Below are 21,157 nucleotides of genomic sequence, written 5' to 3'. Positions count from 1 at the left end.
TATCATTACTAACATTATGTTATTATTATTTATTTTTTATTTTTTTAAAGATTTTATTTTTGGGCTTTTTGTGCCTTTAATGCAGAGAGAGGACAGTAGATAGAGTCGGAAACCAGGGAGAAAGAGCGGGGAATGACATGCGGAGAGGGGCCACGGGTGGAAGCGAACCCGGGCCTACCGCTTGCGCCCTAACCATTGTGCCACCAGCGCGCCCCCCCATTATTATTATTATTATTATTATTATTTAGCATCAATATATATGTATACTGTACAGTCTATATATTTTATTATATTATTATATTAGTCTATATTATATAACATTTCATTATATTACACTATATTGTTCATATTGCACTATATTATATTATATAACTGCACTCTGCATTACTGTGGTACAACACTGCCTCTCTTCTCTGTTGTTTACATTACTTGCTGCTATTTATCATACCAAGTCACTTTAATCATCACTTGTCACTTTATCTTGTCATTCTCTGCAAATACTGTCTCAATTCCATGCATAGTTAACTCCATCATTCATTTTGTACCCCCTGTTTTTATTTTTATTTATCTTATCTATTCTGTTTAATGTGTATTTTGAGCTTTCTTGTCTGTGCTGCTGCAACGCCCGAATTCCCCCCTCTGAGGATCAATAAAGTTTTTATCCTATCCTACATTAAAATCAGATTATGATGTCCGCTTCTTTCTATGTTGAAAATCCACCACTAGATGGCGACATTGTTAACAGCGTGCAACTCAACTGGTGGGAACCTTTGTTCGGTTCGCAGAGAGGGGAGCAACATTGGCGACGGACCAACATGACGGCGAAACAGAAGTAACGAACCCTGTACCAGCCGATAACAACAGATAATTGTAATGGACAGTGTTACCGCTTGACAAAAGCTGTCACTACCGCTTGTTAGAAGACCTTTATTTATCTGTAGTCTCTGTTAGAGCCACTGGAGACAAGTGTCGTGACGAAGTTCTTGCTTTAGTTTAAAATGTGGGGCGAAATCGACCCTCCCGTTCCTCCTGTTAGAGCACAACCGAGTTCTTGTCCTTCTTTGAGTTCTTGTGAGCCCGAAGATGAGAGTACATCACCGGAAGTACCACAGCCACGACCCCGACCTACAGACACGCTGCATCCACTACAAGACCCCCCGGTGAGAGACCCGGTCTGTTTCTGTACACCATCACAAAAACACCTGTCGTTCTTTGTAACTATGTTTTTTTTATTGTTGTCCTACAGTTTGTAAGCCAGGCAGAGTCAGTCTCTATAAATGACATGCTGGAGGCCATAGCCAAGAGCTCCAGTCCAGTGAAGAGCCAGCAGATAGGAGACGCTGAGCTGAGCCTGCAGGAGCGCAGAGACGAGCTGCTGCTGCAGTACAGGAGCAGACCTCTGGTGTTCCTGGAGAAGTACCATGTACGTGAACACACTTTGAATTGTGTTTCTGTGCGTATTTGTTTTGGTCATCAGATGCAAGGGGCCTCTACGTTGGAAGGTATTGTTGTAACCCCCCCCCATCTACCCTTAAAGTGGCCCTCCGGTCATCAATTAATTGGAAACATGAAGAAAAACTTGATGCAATCTGCCACGAAATCATGAAAGACAGAAATATGTCCATGATAATATTTGATCCACTGGTATATGTTGAGTTAAATTTGAGACATAATTGACTGTGATTGTTTTTTGTATCCTACAATTTGGCCCCTCTGGCAGTGAGAATTAAATGAATGTGACCCCTTGCTGTGACCGAAGTTGCCCCCATCCCTGTCGTAACCTATTGTCAAAACATAAATTCAGTGTGCAATGATTCAATTAAAAGTCACATTTACTGCTTTATTTTTAGTATTAGCTGTCACTACTGAGGACATGTTTTTGTTAGAAGTTATTTATATAAAAGGATGAAGCACCATAACAGATACCCTCCATATCCTCCTCTTGCCATGCATCATGATTGTTTTGTTTTTATTGATTTAACGTTTGATTGTGCTGCACATCGGTCCTTTGCCGCCATGCTTGCTTCTACACCAAACAAGTATATCTTCTTCTTGTAATTTCCCCATTTTTCCAGGCCTACCTAAAGCCCCAAGACTTGTCAGCGTTTGCCCACGTCTGCTCAGACCCCCGGACTCAGCACTACAGCAAAGTGATCGAGAGAAGAGCTGCAGCATGTACCAACCGGACCAGGGTCAGAAACCAGCGCTATGCCGCCCTCAGAGCCCTGCAAAGAGGTATGGATTATTCAACCACGACAAATATTAATGAATTCCTACAAGTTATGACTTCTTTAGTATAATAAACTTCTAGGCTCTGCTTTGCTTATTTGTATTTTATTCTAGGTGTGTTAAAAAGACTAAAAAATCCCTGACTGCGTTCACTGCTTGCACCAATCAGCAGAAGTCTTGTAGAACTTAGTCTTACTGTTCTGAAACCTGAACCTCTCTCTCTCTCTTCCTGCCTTTGCGTCCCTCCTCCTCTTTTAGAGGGTCAGTATTTCAGCGAGGAACAGATGCGGACGAGGGAGCCGCTGCTGTACGAGCAATATATCGGCCAGTACCTGACTGACGAAGAGGTGAGTGTGTGAGACAATGACAGAGCTGTCGTCATCGAATGTAGACGGGTCCTGATGTTGATTCTTCAACCAAAAAAAGAAATCTGTGTTCAATCTTATCAGTGTAATCTAAACAAGACCCAAGGCAAAAAAAAAAAAACATGTTCACAAAAGAAGTCAAACGGCGTCCTGAGTTAGAAGAGTCATTGACCCCCTTACTTACACAGATTTGTATTAGTTTGTACTTAACATGTTATCCTTCTATCATTTGTTCTGACTGATGTTTTTAGGTGCTGGAGCGCTCCCAGGAGGCCATGCAGGATGATGCACAGGGGGCACCAGCAGGGGGCGCAGGAGGGCTCGCCCACTTACTCCTCAACTCGTACCAGGAGCGTCTCATCCAGAACCGTCTGCAGGAGGAGCAGGAGAGAGAGGAGGGAGCACAGGAGGAGGAGGAGGAGGATGAAGAAGAGGGTGAGTGTGGATAAACACAATGACAACCTTTCTCTTAACTCCTTCTCCTACCTCTGTGTGCTGTCAGTCATCACGTCTCCCCCCCCGCCCCCTCTGCTCCCGCTGCAGAGTATCCTCCCCAGCCGAAGGGATGGGAGCCGAGCCCCGAGGAGAAGGCTCTGCTCAGGGAGGAGTTCATCAGTCAGATGCACCAGCACTTCCTGGATGGCAAGGACAAGGATTTCAACTACAGGTCGGCTGTAGCAGAACTTAATGCGCATTCAGACTCTGCTAATAGACGCATTTATTGACCCCAAAAGGGCAATTTGGTAGATGAAAAAATTCACTGGCCTAGAATACTTTCTATCAGGCAAATTAAAGAATGAATCATTGTGTGTGTGCATGAGTGAATATTGGTGTGTGTTAGCTCGCCCCTGTGAAACTCAGACAGCAGAGGAGCAGCCACTCCATAATGCAGTAGGGCTGGGCAATATATAAAGTTTTTAAAATATATCAATATATTTTCAAACAACATATAGGGTAAGACAATATCGTTAATATGGACACAGTTTATGTTTCATTAAAATAACGTTCTCGAGGTGCCAGTTCACCTTTTTCTCATCTCACTGATGATGACTGACTGTCTCTCCCTCTTAACCCTGCTCCTCCTCTCTCTCTCTCTCTCTTATTGTATTTAAGGAACATTTTTATTTTATAATATTACTTTTTAAATTCACAATTTTTCCATGTGTTTTCACAGGTACTAAAATACATATCGATATATGTTGAGTATCGCCATTCAGCGAATCAATATCGAGATATGAGTTTTGGTCAATATTGCCCAGCCCTATAATGCAGTATCAACTATAAGCATTATATAAGAAGTATAAGCATAGTTCTTTTTTTCATTACATGACTATTTAGGTACACTCATTAACTGCCTGCGTTTAGCACTTTGCTGATTTGAATACAGGACTGTGAATACACACATTTTAACAGGGCACTAATTAGCTTTGAGTGAGCTCTGAAACATGACTCTAACTTTTATATATATATAAAAAAAAAAGGAGCTCTGACTCTGTGCATGCCCGTCAGCACCTGTGTCCAATCAGACGCGGGTACTGTCCTGATATACAAACTGATGAAGGAACACATTAAAACACATTGAAACACATTAGCTGACCACTAAATATCTTGAATGTGTTGCTTAAACAGCGTTTGTTCGGTGTGTCCGTTGCAGTGAGGTGGATGAGAACCCGGACTATGACAACTTGGACATCGTCAGCAGAGACGCGGAGGATAAATACTTTGACGAAGACGACGAATCGGAGGAAGACGAAGAAGACATGACAGAATAGCAGATGTGACAGTAGGAACGACTGTTAAACTCTTGCTGCTTCGATGGAACTGTAAATATAATGTACAAATTCAGGCCTTGTGTTAAATGTTGAAAAGGTTACACATGAGTTGAAACTGTTAGAAATAAATGTTTGTGTGTTCTTTTGAAGTGTGGATCAGCCTCTTCCTCCTTGTTCTTCCCTTTTGTACAAAAATGCTCCATCTGGGTAGAGCTTTTCATCGGTTATGACAAACCGAAGACCATCAGCGGATGATAGATCGATCAAACCACATCACATTTAAAAGACAGAATGTCAAAACAGCGTAAGATACATTTCAAATCACAGTGGAGTGATGAATGAAAGTGTTTGTAGTTGTTCCTCTTACAGTTTGGCACGCTCCCCAGAGGGCAGAAGTTGACACTCCTCATGCAGGACAGGAGACTGGTCTGAGGCTATCTTCCCAGCCCGTCTCAGGATGTGCTTACTGCAGCTCTCGAGGAAAGAGCGCTCAACACAGTGACCCACCATCTTTGAGCAGATACCCAGGAGTCTGAGTATCCTAGCTTTTAGCTGGATTGAGAGGCCACGGAGCCAGATGTTTTCCTCCAAATGCTACTCCACTGCCCTTCTCGTACACCTTCCTGCTGTGAGTGATGTGGCTATGCTTCTTTTTAAAATGAGCGTACTTGATCTGAAAAGTTGGGAATGGTACCAAAATAACTGATCCGTACCATCATACTTTTTTGCTCCCCTCCTGCTGGGGTGCTAAGCGTACCGATCCGACCCTAAAGGGTTGTTGTTACACACCGCAGTCCCTCACTTCACGTGCAACAGTTGAAATATCCAGTGGATTTCGACAAAGACATTTCAAGCTCATATCTTTCTTGCGGCCTTCAGCCTACAGCTTCTCTTCCTGTGATAAACAGCCACATGCCGAGATGGATGAACACAAAATGCTGGACGTCCCACATTGTTGCTCGTCGTTTACTGTGTTGCCTCAACATCCTGGCATCTTTCATAAAGGGTGGGGCATAGCCAGGTTGTTAAAAACACAGCATAACCTACTTAACCACTAATTACTGTGCTGCAAAAGCGAAACGTCTCATTATTTAGAAGGATAATGGCTCAGATGTAAACCAGGACTGTGCTTGAGTTGTGGTTCAATTTCCCTGGCTCTCAATCTGAGCTTTAGGCCATATTAGAAAGCTGCAAAAATCAGCCTTTAGTTACATTTTCCCACACCTTAAGAGTCTTGGTGAGTGTCACGTTGAATGAATGTAAGGTGAGGTTTCATTTCTTTTGTTTGTCAGAAACCACTACTGATTCACGTACAGGACAGGATCATCAGCAGAGAGAAAAGACGTACTGCTTTGTCTTCTGGGTAATCCCAAAATGAAAGTCCCTTGTGATGAAAATGAAAACATTTTAATATATGTACAAAAACATATAAAATACAGAGCCAGGGCATCCGGGGGGATAAATCTTAATAATCCAGTTTATTGCAACATTTTCAAGTACGTTGACATCAGTGCACAAAGAAACCTGTCAAAAGTCTCAAATTCTCATGAATCACTTCAAACCACTTAGAGCTCAAACATCTGGTTGATTGAGGACATCTGTCCTTGTCTGTGTATCCACTTCAAACTTCTTATTATCACCTACAAAGCCCTCCATAACCTGGCTCCCCCACCGGCACACTCCCACCCGCACTCTCAGGTCTGCAGACGCTAACCCCCACCCACCCCTTGCAGGACTAACCTTCGGTCCTAATCCACTGCCGCTCCCACTCCCAAAAAAAACATCAGACACTCCCCCTCACTCTACCCACCGTCCCCAAGTGCTTGTTTTTTTTTCTTCTTCAAGATTGTAAAAAAGTAAAAAGAAGGAAGCAGCAAACTTCATTTTTGATGTTCCCTTTTGCGTTCCTTTAATTTCAGAGAGTAGTATTCCTCCTGCAGCTTCAACACTCTCAGTTGCATTTTAATTTTCTCCTTTTTCAATTGCTCGAGGTCCATCGTATCCAGGTGACAGCCGGTCGACGGCACGGGGGTGGACCCTTCCACTCTGGTTTCAATCAGGATTTCCGGGTCGATGTCTGCCGCAGATGGAGTCTGAGAGTTGCCTGCTTCAGGTCCGCGGTGTCTCTCTGCGTCTTCTTTTCCTCCAGCACTCTGTGTCACGTCTACAGACTCCTCCTCGTCCTCGCGTTTGATGGCCGTGACGGGCATCTGCAAATGTTCACCGTGAGGTGCCGCTGTGTCTGAGGGGTCATCGGGTCTTGAAGGGGGGAACTCTCTCTCCTCTTGGTTGTCCTCGTGCAGTAGATCGCCCCTACAGTCTTCACAACAAAAAACAAGGTTAGTAAAGACAAAAAAAAACAACAACATTTATCTGTCAACACATTACAACACAGAACCCACTGACGTATCTCTGAATTCAAATAATGGATTTAATCACACTTGTTTAAGTTGGACAGTCATTGCAGGTTCATTAACAAACCTGCTGTGTGCTCCATGCAGTCCGACTCGGAAATGCTGTTTATCTAAAACCAGAGCACATTTACAGAATCAGTAGAGCGATATTCAAAGGTAACAAAGGGATGTGTTTGAAAAATCATGACAGTAACTCTGAGGGGTTGACTCTGTTTATTAAGGGTAAATGATAAGCGGCACCTGCATGTTTTATATCGGCATGCACTGGTAACTATTTGCATCTGTACATTATTTATGTATAAAGTATGTATCCATAAATAAACTAAATATTTCTGTCAGCATATTATCAGCTTTGACTTTGACTGACTTTTATCTGCAATTATAGATACATAATTATATTAGAATGTTTCAGCAACATGGTAACTAAATATTAGAATCAGAGTGAATCCACAACCACAAAGTTGTTGGAATTTATAGAAACAACACTTTTGTATCAGCATGTAGCTTCATATTTCTATTGGTATCTATTCCTACATGATGATCTTCACTCTTTGCTACATATTTGTTTTGACATTTATGGCATGTATCCATATCTAAACACATATCTCTAACTACATATTCAAATCTGCATGTCCCCATTAATACATTTTTGTATCAGCTTGTATGTGTTACTATAACATTTTATTGACATGCATTTGTAACTACATATTTGCGTCACTTTGTTAGATGCAAAAAATGTGTTAATGTATTAATATATACCTGCATATTTGGGTCAGAATGACACAGAAAATGTCTTGAACACCACCATGTATAGGCAGCTATACATATTATTGGCAGCATTTGTAACTACATACTGTATTTGTATCATAAGGAATCAGCAACTATATTTTTATTTTGGCATATCCTGTGTCTGTAACTTCATATTTGTATCGACATATATCCATAACTACATATGTGTATCGAGATATATCAGTAACTACATATTTGTATCATAAAGAATCGGCAATTACATTTTCATATTGGCATATCCTGTGTCTGTAACGTTCAGAGTCGTAGCTACATATTTGGGCATGTGCTAATATTAAAGGCTAATATGTAGCTGTTACCACATGTCTGTATTTGTATCTTTCCACATGTATTGGTCATTTCGTACACCTTCTTACCTCTGGATGTCTTTCAATGATAACTCTTACTTCCATCTGTATTGCTTTCAACCTCTCCCCTGCAAACAAGAGGGACAGTAATGACTCATCTTAAAAAAACTTTTTCTTAATGAGCTGAAAACAAGTTCAGTGACAACATTTGTATAAATATACCTCGCGTTCAAAATCAGATTCATTGTCGTTAGCGGCAACAGCAGGGCCAGTCCTTACCTTCCACTTCTCCATGTGCCGCTCTCGTCAGCTCTTCCCCGTCATCCCCTCCTGAGTCTCCATCAGGCTCCACCTTCTCTTCCTCCTCTTCGAACAGTTCTTCACTGCCACGAGGCCAATCTTCATCTTCAACCTCATCGTCCTCACTGTCCTCTGTGATCTGATTTTCAGACCCTTTGACAGGAACAAAATACGTCCAAGCACAATTAAAAAAAAACAGAACTTGGCATTGCACTCTGTTTACTGTTGCTTCCATCGTGGTTTCATCTGCAGTTGCAGGAAAGACCAACCTTCAGAGGAGCTGTCTTTAGAGTGATTTGATGACGAGGTTTTCATCTGCAGGAAAAGATAACGCTGCTTTATTTGAAGTCTTTAACACCACATGAACTCGTATTCTGACATCAAGTTACCTTTGCAGTCCTAGTTCCCCTTCTTTTAAATCCCTTTGTGCTTAAGCAACCTAGCTGTGAGAATAGCAAGAAAGCATGAGATGTTTATTAAGTAGTTTAATCAGTCTTAAAAAGGAAAAGTAGTCTCGGTAAAAAAAAAAAAAAAACACCTTACCTCCATCCAGAACTCAAGGGGCCGTTTTTTATAGTAAATACTTGCTTTCCATTTTTTACTCGAGCCTCTCCCGGCAAAGGTTTCAAACTCATGAGGACGGAAACACTGGTCCTCGCACTCGATACACGGCTCGCCTAAACAGAGTGAAAAGCAACAAAAGAGAAAAGATACAAGAAGGGAAATCAAATAAGGCAATTAGGAAATAAGAAAAGATGTGTATTGTTCTGTTAGAGTGAAGAAGTGTGCCCCACAAGCTTACCACTCTCGAATTTTTCCACATCCAGGGAGCCCTTTTTCTCTCCACAGTTTACATTCCAGACTTCTAGGTTTTTTTTGCAGAGATGGAGGTGAGAAAGTTGCACACAAGCTTGAACTTTGGCTCGTTCATTAGCAGGACATGACAAGAAATTACCGTGACTGTGTTTTTATGTCTCAGGCATCGTTGTGAAGACATGAAATGAAAAGCAACTTGCCGTACAAATATTGGTAAGACGCTATTGTTTTGTTTTTTTTATCTTTAATGTGGAATATATGTTGTCAAAAATACATTAAAGATATCTTTTAGAGGACAAATGAACACCCACTGTTGTTGTGTGCACTTGGTTGTTGGTTGTGGTTGGAGCCGTCGGACGGGCCTGGTTGCCCGTTGTCTTCCTCATCCTCATCCTCATCCTCATCTTCATAATAATAATCTTCTTCCTGTTCTACATCAAAATTATATTTGATTCTCTTTCTTTGTCTTTGGCTAACTCTTCTGCCTATAGCTTCTTCCTCGCTTTCTTCCTCTTCTAAGGAATGTCTTGTTCTCATTTTCTTCACCGGTCATCTTTAAAAAAAAAAAATCAAAAACAGAACAACACATGAATAATGAAATGCTGATGTTAATTCTGATCTAAAGAGTTATTGGATTCGAAGCATTTCTTTAGAACCTTTTGCTTTAAACCATCTGGCGTCCTGTCTCTGTTATGCATCGTGTTTTCTTTTTATGTAGGCTTTGTATCTCTTTGTTTTTTGTTTTTTTTTAAATGTGCCTGATTTGAGGAGAACAGCATTTCACTCTCATGTATTTCTGAGAGTTGATCATGGAAGAGACAATATATTAAACCTTGGACTTTGTTTTCACCTGGACATATTTGTTTTGGGTACAATCTCTTCTAAAGTCTATTTCTTCTGATTCTGTGTGGGACATAATAAGCAAAACGCTTCATTTACTCTCTTTTTTTAAAAACCTTTTTTTTTGTTTTTTACTTCCTTTGCTGATGTCAGTTATGTATGTTTTTAAATCAAATATTTTAAAAGTCAAATCATTGTAATTTGAGTTTTTACTGAGTTATGGTGTGGCTGCACCTCATCTCTCCTCCTCGACAGTTTGAGTGTGTGAGTCTGACGGGGGCACACACACACACACACACACACACACACACACACACACACACACACACACACACACACACACACTAGCGCTCATCACCATTATGTGATTAATAATCTGACACCAACAACGAAAAGAAAGGCGAAATGTAAAACATTTTCCAAAGACCATTTAACAACAACGAGTGCCTTTAAGAGGCAGAAACCTCGAGCAGAATCAGATTAATGATGAACAGTCATCTGCTGAAACTGAGTTGAAGATAGAGACAGAACAAAAAATAATAGTATAGATTTAAGGCTACAATGTCAGTAGTAGTGGTTAAAGCAGGTATGTGTATCATGTATATGCTCATAAAATCAAGGAAAGTCATATCACACCTCTGAATATGAAAGTCTGATAGGACGTGGAATGAAAACCATGTAAAGAAACTCGTGACTCATGACACTAAACCAATCTTTAGAAGCTTTAACACATAATGTAGCCTATTCATATTCACTGACTGACACAAAAAAAAAAGAAAACATTACATATAATCGCGTTTGTTTGTTTTGGCTACAATCACACGGTCTTACCTCCTAACTTCTGCAACAGTCCCGCGATGGAAACGAAACTTAAGTTTGAATTTCAGCCGCTCCCACAAAATGATTTTTCACCCAGTCGTAAAGGAGAGTCTGTTTCGCGACGTTACCACCAGAGGGCGCTGTCTTTGAAGAAATAAGCGCACTGTGAGGAGCCACTGAAGTGACAGACGAAGACAGCGTCACTAATAATAATAATAATAATAATAATACATTGGTTTTCTTTATTTCTAGGAACCCAAAGACGCTTTGACAAAATATAAAACCATAAACGACGAGGACAGTGCAATGAAGAAGTAATGTAGGGGGAGGGGGGAGTTAGTGGTTGTAGGCAATGTTGAAGAGGTGAGTTTTGAGGGATTTCTTGAAGGAGGTGAGTGTGGGGGAGTCTCTGATGTTTTTTGGGAGTGAGTTCCAGAGGGTGGGAGCAGCAACAGAGAAAGCCGAAGGACCGAAGGTTGGTCCTGCAAGGGGGGGGAGGGGGGGTATCTGCAGACCTGAGAGTGCGGGTGGGAGGGTGTCGGTGCAGGAGGTGAGACAGGTAGGGGGGAGGAGCCAGGTTGTGAAGGGCTTTGAAGGTGATGATGAGGAGCTTGAAGTTGATACGCTGGGGGGATGGGGAGCCAGTGGAGGTCATGAAGGACGGGGGGTGATGTGGTCTCTGGTGCGGGAGTGTGTGAGGAGACGGGCTGCAGAGTTCTGAATGTATTGGAGTTTCTTGAGTGAGTATGATGGTGATCCGTAGAGGAGACTGTTGCAATAGTCTATTCTGGAGGTAATGAATGCGTGGGTGAGGGTCTCGGCAGCTGAAAATGAGAGGGATGGGCGGAGGCAGGCGATGTTTTTGAGGTGGAAAAAGGCTGTTTTGGTGATGTGTTTGTCATAGGAGAGGGTTTGGTCCAAGATGACACCAAGGTTATGGATGAGGGGGGAAGGGAGCACTGTAGAGCCATCGATGGTGAGGGAGAAGTTGTTGGTGGATTTTATGAGGGATTTGGGGCCGATGATGATTACTTCTGATTTGTCGCAGTTGAGTTTCAGAAAGTTGGTTTGAAGCCAGGATTTTATTTCAGTGATGCAGTCAGTGAGGATTGAGTGAGTGTCAGGAGTGATGGCTTTGGTGGCAATGTGGAGCTGGATGTCGTCAGCAGAACAGTGAAACTGGAGACCATGGCGGCGGATGATGTGACCAAGGGGGAGCATGTACATGGTAAAGAGGAGGGGACCTAGTACAGAACCTTGGGGAACACCTTGGGAGAGAGGAGCAGTGGGGGATTTGCAGTAGTTGATGCTGATGAACTGGCATCTGTCCGAGAGGTATGATTTGAGCCAGGAGAGTGCAGTGTCGGTGATGTTGAAGGTGGTTTCAAGGCGGGAGAGAAGGATGGAATGGTTGATAGTGTCAAAAGCTGCACTTAGGTCCAGTAGGATGAGGATGTTGAGATTTCTGGCATCAGAGGAGAGGAGAAGGTCGTTTGTGATCTTGAGGAGAGCTGTTTCGGTGCTGTGGTGGGAACGGAAACCAGATTGGAATGATTCATAGAGGTCATTGGCAGAGAGGTGGATTTTAAGTTGAGATGCTAATACTAATACTATTTCATTTTAAATATCACTTTTAAAAATTCTCCTAGTCAAAACGTTATTCTTTGGTAGTAAAGATATTCCCACGTTGCATTTTTACTATCAACAATTGTATCAACAATAGATATCCACAGCGTCCGTTCCACTTGGTTCATTTACGTCACTTTTTTTTTTCTATGGAGTTCTTCTTAAGATAAACTCCCATTTCAAATACATATAGTGCAGTTGTTAATTGTTATAATTCAGTTAAGAATATTAAATATTTAATTATAGACATCTGGAATAGTTATTTCATTTCATAATGTTTGAAAAATAGAATGAATGTCAGCTAAATTGAGCAACAACAAAAAATAAAATACAAAAAAGCATTGTCAAAACTTACCAAGAACTTCTTTCATTCTTTATTTCTCATCATATATAAAGTCACAATATCAAACATCACCAAAAACTTAAAGGATAATAAATCATTCTTTATGTAACTTATTAAAAGACAAGACTGACTGATTATAACAGTGCATTATACGTCATATAGGCTATCTTACACGCACATTTAAATGTTTATTCATTATTAATTATTAATTAAATAATTAATTCTTAATCATAAGAAACAAAAGTCATAAAATAAAATCTACTCGTGTTTTCTGTGCTTTTTTTCTGCATTTCTTGCATTAATGTTGAAGATCTGTTCTAGACTTCAGTAATACACGGCATGACTGATTACTAACGGTGCATTGATATCTCAACTATATTAATTTCTTGGAAAGCCATGGTATTTTTTCTGAATGAAATGGTAAGCCATTAAAGACGCACCAAATCAAAATAGCTAATACAGCCAATGGCCACATGTTTGGTGCTTGGAGAGCCCAACCACTCAGAAGTAACACCAGGATGGAGCTCAAAATGATCTTTATGTTGAACTTCCTCTTGGTCTCCTTCTCTGCAGCCAGCCTTGAATTGTCCTCTTCTTTCCTCCACAGCTCCCTCTTCTTCATCTCCAGCTCTTTGTCCTTGTGATGCTCCTCCAGCTCTCTCTCCTTGCGCCTGATCTCAGTATCTCTCTCTGCCAGGATGTCCTCCTGTCTCTTCCTGATCTTCCTCTCTTCTTCAGGATACAGGTCGTTGTGGTAATGCCCCCCTCCATTCAGGGCTACCAGGGTCTGAATCTTTTCGATGAGTCTTGTCACCTGGGTCTGATCCTCGGGTTTCTTGTTGTTGAAGACGTGGAAGCCGCCGCTGCACTTACGTATGAAGTTTCGGAGGTTTTCGTCGCTCTCTGCAACAACGTCGTTTATTGTTTTCCCCTCCAATCGATCCCCATGGGTGAACAGCACGACCGTGTAGTCCCAAACTCTAGGGCCAAACATTGCTTCGATCATAGCCTGGGTGTTTTGATCCTCCTGGGTCATCCGTCCTACAGGGACAACAAGCACGAAGGCGTGAGGTCCTGGCTCCTGGAGTTTGACACACTTCAGAATCTTTTGCACAATTTCTTCCCTCTTGCTGTCTTTTTCAAACAGGCCAGGGGTGTCAATGATTGCGACAGGAACATCCTCAACTGTCCCAGCCTCATCCACAAGCACGTCCTTGACAATCCCTTCCCCCTTTTCACAGTGTGGAGTGACTCTCACCACCCTCATGTCTGATTTGAACTCATATCTCCCGAGGATGGTGTTCCCACTGCAGCTCTTGCCAACCCCGCCTTTCCCAAAAAGCATGATCCTCAAAGGCTCTGTGAAATCAACAGATAGGAAACAATTCAAACGTGAGACTTTTCTGATTTCATATGCCTGCATTTCCTTAAACACCGACACAATCATTTCTACAAAGAACTTAGACCTACTCTGAGTTATGGTAAAAAAAAGTGTGACTGATAAACTGGAGTTCAAAATATTCTGACAGCAATATTTATACAACCATGAACATTAATTCACAAAAAACTTGGAGAGGAATTGTCTGTATTTCTTGTTTTTAGACTCTGATAGCTGAAACTAAAACTATCTGTAATGAAGGTAATGAAACTAAACTCAGTTGGGACACTAGTCTGTTGCTTTTCACTGGATTCACTCAGGTGTGTCGGCCAGAACACCACTACAGGCCTTATTCCAGAATATGAATAAAGAGAGTGCAGAATCGGTTGAATGTCTGTTTACTTCTTCTCTTGTAGTGAAACAAAAATACAGGCATTTCAGTGGCCATGCAATATGACAGAGTATTTGGTCTTTTCTATAAGAAAAAGAATAGCAGAATATACACAAATCTTACCTCTATAAAAACATACAAAACACTATACAGTAATATAATCGGTTATAATGTGTAAATAAATAAAGGTCAGCTACATGTCTCTTTAACCTAAAGTATTAAATACAGAAAGGCTATCATAGGTTTAACAGTCTTACAATCATTCCCCTATAAAAAATACTACGATGCTTTTATTGTGAAGCACGGACATCAAATTATCCTCCTCGTGCAGAGAGCCACACAGTTAGCAAACTTTGTAACTAACAGGCAACTAAAATAACACTGTTATTAACACGGGCAAGAATTAGCACTAGGTAGCATGGGCGGTTCTAGGCAGGGGCCTAGACACTGAGCTTGGTCCCCCCTGTGGCCACCCCTCCAAAAGGAAGAACCCCCCCCCCCCTAGTATTTGACTCAACAACCGGACTCACAATCTAGTATTAAATTCTGTTACTGAAACAAATTTTAAATCATGGTATTTTATGGTGCACGCTATTATTTGGCATAATATATATATATTTTAAAGCGATCATCTTTGTGTATTTTTCACCAGGGTTTAATGTTCCCCTCTGACAAAACAACTGGCCCCTGTTTGGCCCCCTCAGTAAAAGTGGTCTAGAACCGCCACTGCAAGGTAGGCTAAGCACAAACATGTAATGAATTTGACATGACTCTTATTCAACTTCTGTGTAGCTCCAACTGAGCCGGGGGACATTTAGCAAGCATGTCGGGGGCCGTGACGTAGACTAATTAGCATATCTAGAATACGCCGAACATCTAAACTCTAAAATCTAAACTCCAGCTCCGCGGGAGTTAACAACTTTGCCTCAACATTAAAGAACACACAATATCACATATAAGACGAAGTGCAATATATTTATTCCATACCTGTCACCTGCAAATGAATTGTATATTGTATACTATATTGTATTATTTAATTGTATTTCTTATTTGAATATTTGGTTTTAGTATTTGTATATTTCTGATATTAGGCATCTACAGGCTTGTTCCAACAATATTTCGTTGTACTTGTACAGTGACAATAAACACATCTTATCTTATCTTATCATCTGTCATCGACTGATGCACACTGCTCATTACTACATGATGTAATTCGCTATATGACCAGCAGGTGACACCTCTCCCCTATTGAGCACAATATCATCACATTAAACAGAACAGGAATCAAACACTATATTAACATAAAGCAAAAACCTTAACATGTAACTTTGGGGCCTTTTCTACACTATCTGTCTCTAGTTTGTATTAAATTAAAAACGAAAAATAAATATAATAAAAATAAAAATAAATAAATAAAATGAAAAACTACCACATTGAATCGACTCTCAGATGGCAGCTCACAGAGCTATAACTCGTTTGCAGCCCTCATGTCACTGAAGGACATGAGGTGATAGGACATGCTGTACCCTGACTGGTCTATAGGCAGTGAAGGGTTAAAGTTTTAGTATTATGTTTTACTTGGTTTGCCTTCACAGTGGCCCCAGACTGAGTGTGCACGAAAAACCACAGATAGCCTATAAAACAAATCTAAGATACAATACGTGCTTTTCCTCTGTGACCTGCCTGGCAGTGCCTTTTAAGGCTTTGTGTTAGCACTTATCATTGTCTCCTCCTCTCTAGATCCTTGCTTGATTTGTAGTGCTACTAATTCTCAGATGTTGATGATTTTGACAAAATCATCTGCTTAAAGAATTGTCGAAAAACAAAAACTCATGTAAAACCACTTTCTGTTTCACTCATTTCCTTTATAAGACAAGCATGCAGCAGCTTATGTGCTTAATACAAGTGAGAGATATGAAACATAAAACTACAGCTGTAAGTAAAAAAAAAAAAAGTTTGGTTGCTCAGTGACACAAAGTGAAATCTTTTAAAACATAGTTTAGTTTGATTTAAAGAATTTGGTATTTTTAATCAGCTCAAAAGAGTGAGACTGACTCAAACACTTGCATTAACACGTCTTGTCCATTCTTACCTTGTTTTGGATCCTCCTCTTGCTCTGCATCGGTCATGCTTCCAGAGTTCATGGCAAACAAAGATCTATTGTGTTGCGCAAACCAAAAACTTCCACGTCTTTGTCACAGTCGTGTTTGAAGCAGTTTATGAGAAAAAGTTTTGGTTAGACTTGTTTGTTCTGATTGGTCCCCTCCCAGCTTCTGTAATGTAAAAGTGAAAGTATGCAGAGGGGGAAAAAAGGGAAGGACTAGTGCTCAATAGCTTCAGTTGTGGTAGGAAATTAACCCAAAGGCTGCGAAAGCAGAGATAGTGAAGTTCCAAAACATCTTCATAAAAAAAAGACAAGAAGACAAAGCTTCAATGACAAGGGAGAGGCTGTCTTATCCAAACATTAAAAAGTACAAAACCATCGAGGTCAAGAAAAAGAAAAAAGAGAAGGAAACAGGTCACATGGTAATGCTCACCAAACCTCAAAGAAATAACTGGCCCTGATTTGAGACAGTGTTATACAAAGACCAAAGAAGAAGCCCTCCCCGCCTAAGGGTTGATACCAGAATTCTCACCTCATATACAGGTATCTTTTCAGTCAGACAGTCCATAGTGAATGGACAGAGGCACAGCTAGAGACTTCAGGTGAAGCTCAGTGCAGGTCAGAGGTGGATCAATCCTGATTGTTACCCTGAAGTATGTCCAAGAGGCTGTTTTAGCCCTGAAGACCAGTATCACTACTATTATATTACACTATAACACAGCTAACAGTAGCAAAAAGTATAGCAGAAAAAAACACACTGCATTATGTTATCATCTTTATTATAACTATACTGTCATTACACAAATCCTGTATCAAATCATTGTTCTTTATTTATTTTATATTTCTTAAACATAAATTTTCTTTCATGCTATTTTATACAGTTTGAGACGGTGTGCTTTTTGTAAACCAACTTCAATGGTTGTGTTACAAGACAGTAGATTAACTTGTTATCTTAAAGGTCAAATATTATTTTCCTTTTCAACAAGTTTAAATAATTCTCAGAGCTCCCCAAACCATGTCTGTAAAAATCCACTCTGATCCTGTATTTGATCAGGCCTATAAACATCTATAAACATCTAGCGCTAAAACACCTTTTCAGGGTTTTCTTTGAACGCCACCACATTCTCTAGTGAGGCTATCAAACTAAAATATAAGCATTATAGGTCACACTTGTGGTTAGGGGACATAGACATATACTATAACAAACAAACATCCATAACACAAATGACCCATACAAAAAAAAATGCATACATCGGGCATGTACCAAATACTTGTGCCAAAAATTCTATGACTTGTATCTCACTTTTGGAACCTGTTGGTTGTGTGGTTCTCTTTTTCCTGTCACATATTTTGTACCATCTAAGGTCCAAACTGCATTCATTAAAGAAATCTGATTGATTGAAATTTCCATACATTTGGGTGACGATTTCTCATTAAGGAATTGGTGGTGGTTCCTGAATTGAGAACGACTGACTCAGAGGCCCAATGAATCTAAATGGATGAATTATTTCAAAATGTAGCCCTGTATAGTTGTCATGAATAGAGAAATCAGCTATTAGTTTTACTACAAGGCTAGAAGGTCTAATGGGGGGGACTCTGCTTTGGAGCCAGCATGTAGAGGCTACTTAAAGAGCATCAGGATTTGGAAATTCTGCATTTGAGGTTGACTCTTCTTCTGGATGATAAAAACATAAAATGATTGCTATTACTATTACTAATACACATAATGTGCGAATTAGAATGTTCCAATTGTCGGGGATCCTCTTTCTCTGCTTCTCTGCAGCCAGCCTTGCATTTTCCTCTTCTTTCCTCCACAGCGCCCTCTTCTTTATCTCCAGCTCTTTGTCCTTGTGATGCTCCTCCAGCTGTCTCTCCTTGATCCTGATCTCATCATCTCTCTCTGCCAGGATGGCCTCCTGTCTCTTCCTGATCTTCCTCTCTTCTTCAGGATACAGGTCGTTGTGGTAATGCCCCCCTCCATTCAGGGCTACCAGGGTCTGAATCTTTTCTATGAGTCTTGTCACCTGGGTCTGCTCCTCGGGTTTGTTGTTGTTGAAGACGCAGAAGCCGCCGCTGCACTTGCGTATGAAGTTGCGGAACTTGTCGTCGCTCTCGGCAACAACGTCTCTTATTGTTTTCCCCTCCAATCGATCCCCATGGGTGAACAGCACGACGGTGTGGTCCCAAACTCTAGGGCCAAACTTTGCCTCGATCAGCGTCTGGGTATCTCGATCCTCCTGGGTCATCCGTCCTACAGGGACTACAAACACGAAGGCGTGAGGTCCTGGCTCCTGGAGTTTGACACGCTTGAGAATCTCTCGCATTATTTCCTCCTTACGATCTAGCTCAAAAAAGCCGGGTGTGTCAATAACAGAGACAGGAACATCCTCAACTTTCCCATTCTCATCCACAGGCACATCCTTCACAGTCCCGTCCCCCTTTTCACAGTGTAGAGTGACTCTCACCACCCTCATGTCTGATTTAAACTCATGTCTCCCGAGGATGGTGTTCCCACTTGAGCTCTTGCCGGCTCCACTCTTCCCAAGAAGCACGATCCTTAGAGGCTCTGTGAATTCAGAAGATAGGAAACATTTTACTTAACACAATGATCTTTCTCTCTTTATTGATGTTCTTAACCTTGACCACCATTGTTCTCATTTCTCATATGTGCTGCTATGACTTCCATTTTGTCAACAAGGTCTACTGCCATCATTGGTGTCATATCGCCTCTTTAAAAACCAATGGGGAGCGTCACTGAGACTACGTTCATGTTTAATACAGTCTAAGGGACAAACACACGGTTGGAGGTTTCCCAAAATGTTTAACAAAGCAATTATTTATAACTCAACTATATATAATGCTAACCAGTAAATCGAAATTGTGGCTGAGTTGTTAACATAATCATAAGGCATTAAAAAATTTGAATTCAGTGGACGCCTTCTTTCAGACAGGATCCAAAGAAAAAACTGGAGCACACAGATCACTTAAGGCAAATTTTATATAGGTGCAAAGGACTAACATTTCGATGCTCTGCGTCTTCCTCAGAGTCTGGATTTTTAATCCTAAAAATACATTATACCTTCATTGATGCAATTCTAGTCAATCATTTATACACACATCTGCACGGGGACCTGCGTCTTTTTAAATACACAAGCAGTCCAAACTGGTTTAAGCTGCCATTTAGACATCACAGGAAGTGATAGCACATGGTGTAGCCTGCATTTGATGTTAGACGAGTGAAACATGTTACATGAGAGGTTACTGTCTGTAACCAGTAGGTGGCGTCATTACAAACATTGAATATTGGTATGTAGCCTAAATACGTTCAGACATGAACTCTGATCAACATTGTGAAATGAAAGGAAGCTGTGTGTTTGACTTCATCCTCTTTCATGAGCAGACATTATTCTCTCTCTCCGACTCTCTGACAGCCAATCACAACATCATCATACAAAAGCACGCAAAGGACCCCGAGCAGATCTGATCACCCGAACACATCTCTATAGTAATGTGAACGCAGACCAGTTCTCCTAACCGGGGGGGGGGGGGGGGGCACGGTTAAAATGTGAAAACCCACCATGAAAAAAGTTAAGGTTCTTAAGACTTTTCCACTTGAAGCATCTAAAATCAGAGAGACTAACTCAGAGATTTAGACAGTAAGTTACCACTTGTTTTCCATAATTACCTTTCTTCTGATCTTCTTGGCCTGCAGCAGGTAGGGTTTCGGCGTCCATGGCAGACATAGATCGAGCTGTTGTGTCACCAAGCAGTCTCCTAAATACACAGTGCAATGTCAGGGGTTGAAACAGTTTGCGACCGAGTTTGACAGTTTGCTGATCCGTCCCCTCCCCAGTGTCCTTTTTTTGCTGACGCTCAAATGCGAAAGTGAAAGTATAAAACTGTTTTATGAGGCGTTTGGAACAAATAGATGACCCATTGCTCTACAGTTTAAGGTTTCACAAGTTTGAAGGGCTTGAATAATGTTCTTTACAACTTGGACTACGATTCCAAATAATGTAATTTAAAGTATGAATATAGAAATACTGTATCTTACTGTGTCAAAAGATTTCTAACTTGGTGGTTGACCTCCTGTTCTGAAGTTAAACCACATTTAGAAATCTGACATTTGGTCAAACTCTGATACGTTGGTGAACTACAAAAGGAAAAAGAAACTATTTAATGTGTTTGCATTTCCTTGTACCAGTCCAGGGGTATGAAAACTTCAGCTGTTCAAAAGCTCCATCTAGTGGCAGTACTCTGGAAGTGCCTTGGCACCTCGAGCTACCAGACCAACTCACATATTTTGGTCCGTAACAGGACTTGATCAGGTGACCCTCCGGTCCTGACCTGAGGTTCCTACTGAGATTCCTACTGAATCTTTTCTATGAGTCTTGTCACCTGGGTCTGCTCCTCGGGTTTCTTGTTGTTGAAGACGTGGAAGCAAGTTTGTATAAAACTACTGTTAGACCATAGACTGTAAATAAATATGAGACATCCAAAAGAAATCAATATTACAAAGCATACAGTTCATGTTACTGTTCTGACAAAAAGAGGAATGTCTGTGTTTTATATTTACTGATGTCAACAGCGATGTGGGTGAACATGACAATTGAAAAATAATTATTTAGTATTTATTACAAGACATTTGTTTTCTATTGAACCCCGT

General features: G+C 40.9%; 4 protein-coding genes across 5 annotated transcripts; 1 reads left to right on the top strand and 3 right to left on the bottom strand.

Annotated features, from left to right (window-relative positions):
- The first annotated feature begins 791 nt into the window (after positions 1–791).
- ccdc97 (coiled-coil domain containing 97) lies at positions 792–4,515 on the top strand. Its single transcript, XM_065964381.1, has 7 exons — positions 792–1,160; positions 1,247–1,423; positions 2,076–2,235; positions 2,488–2,576; positions 2,846–3,029; positions 3,138–3,261; positions 4,249–4,515. Exons 1-7 carry the CDS (start codon positions 999–1,001, stop codon positions 4,364–4,366), a joined length of 1,014 nt encoding a protein of 337 aa, XP_065820453.1. The 5' UTR covers positions 792–998; the 3' UTR covers positions 4,367–4,515.
- A 1,588-nt stretch (positions 4,516–6,103) lies between these two features.
- Positions 6,104–10,808, bottom strand: LOC110003511 (probable serine/threonine-protein kinase kinX). Of its 2 annotated transcripts, none has more exons than XM_020659018.3 (10): positions 10,662–10,808; positions 9,302–9,543; positions 8,977–9,039; positions 8,718–8,851; positions 8,564–8,617; positions 8,444–8,489; positions 8,154–8,327; positions 7,944–8,002; positions 6,848–6,890; positions 6,104–6,686 (listed from the first exon to the last, which is right to left on the bottom strand). In XM_020659018.3, the coding sequence occupies exons 2-10, from the start codon at positions 9,525–9,527 to the stop codon at positions 6,247–6,249; spliced, it is 1,239 nt and encodes a 412-aa protein (XP_020514674.2). In that variant the 5' UTR covers positions 9,528–9,543; positions 10,662–10,808; the 3' UTR covers positions 6,104–6,246. The 2 variants fall into 2 exon arrangements, with proteins under 2 accessions (XP_020514674.2, XP_065820451.1); XM_065964379.1 differs by having other exon boundaries at positions 8,977–9,036.
- Positions 10,809–12,633: 1,825 nt separating this feature from the next.
- LOC136182997 (GTPase IMAP family member 7-like) lies at positions 12,634–16,865 on the bottom strand. Its single transcript, XM_065964380.1, has 2 exons — positions 16,480–16,865; positions 12,634–13,977 (listed from the first exon to the last, which is right to left on the bottom strand). Exons 1-2 carry the CDS (start codon positions 16,529–16,531, stop codon positions 12,992–12,994), a joined length of 1,038 nt encoding a protein of 345 aa, XP_065820452.1. The 5' UTR covers positions 16,532–16,865; the 3' UTR covers positions 12,634–12,991.
- Positions 16,866–17,253: 388 nt separating this feature from the next.
- LOC109996501 (GTPase IMAP family member 7) lies at positions 17,254–20,366 on the bottom strand. Its single transcript, XM_029280544.2, has 2 exons — positions 20,177–20,366; positions 17,254–19,057 (listed from the first exon to the last, which is right to left on the bottom strand). The coding sequence occupies exons 1-2, from the start codon at positions 20,232–20,234 to the stop codon at positions 18,117–18,119; spliced, it is 999 nt and encodes a 332-aa protein (XP_029136377.2). The 5' UTR covers positions 20,235–20,366; the 3' UTR covers positions 17,254–18,116.
- Positions 20,367–21,157: the final 791 nt, after the last annotated feature.

This window comes from Labrus bergylta, chromosome 16 (genome assembly GCF_963930695.1).
Source record: "Labrus bergylta chromosome 16, fLabBer1.1, whole genome shotgun sequence".
Classification (NCBI taxonomy): Eukaryota; Metazoa; Chordata; class Actinopteri; order Labriformes; family Labridae; genus Labrus; species Labrus bergylta.
The sequence above is the reverse complement of the archived record's forward strand: the minus strand, read 5'-3'. Positions and strand labels throughout refer to the sequence as shown.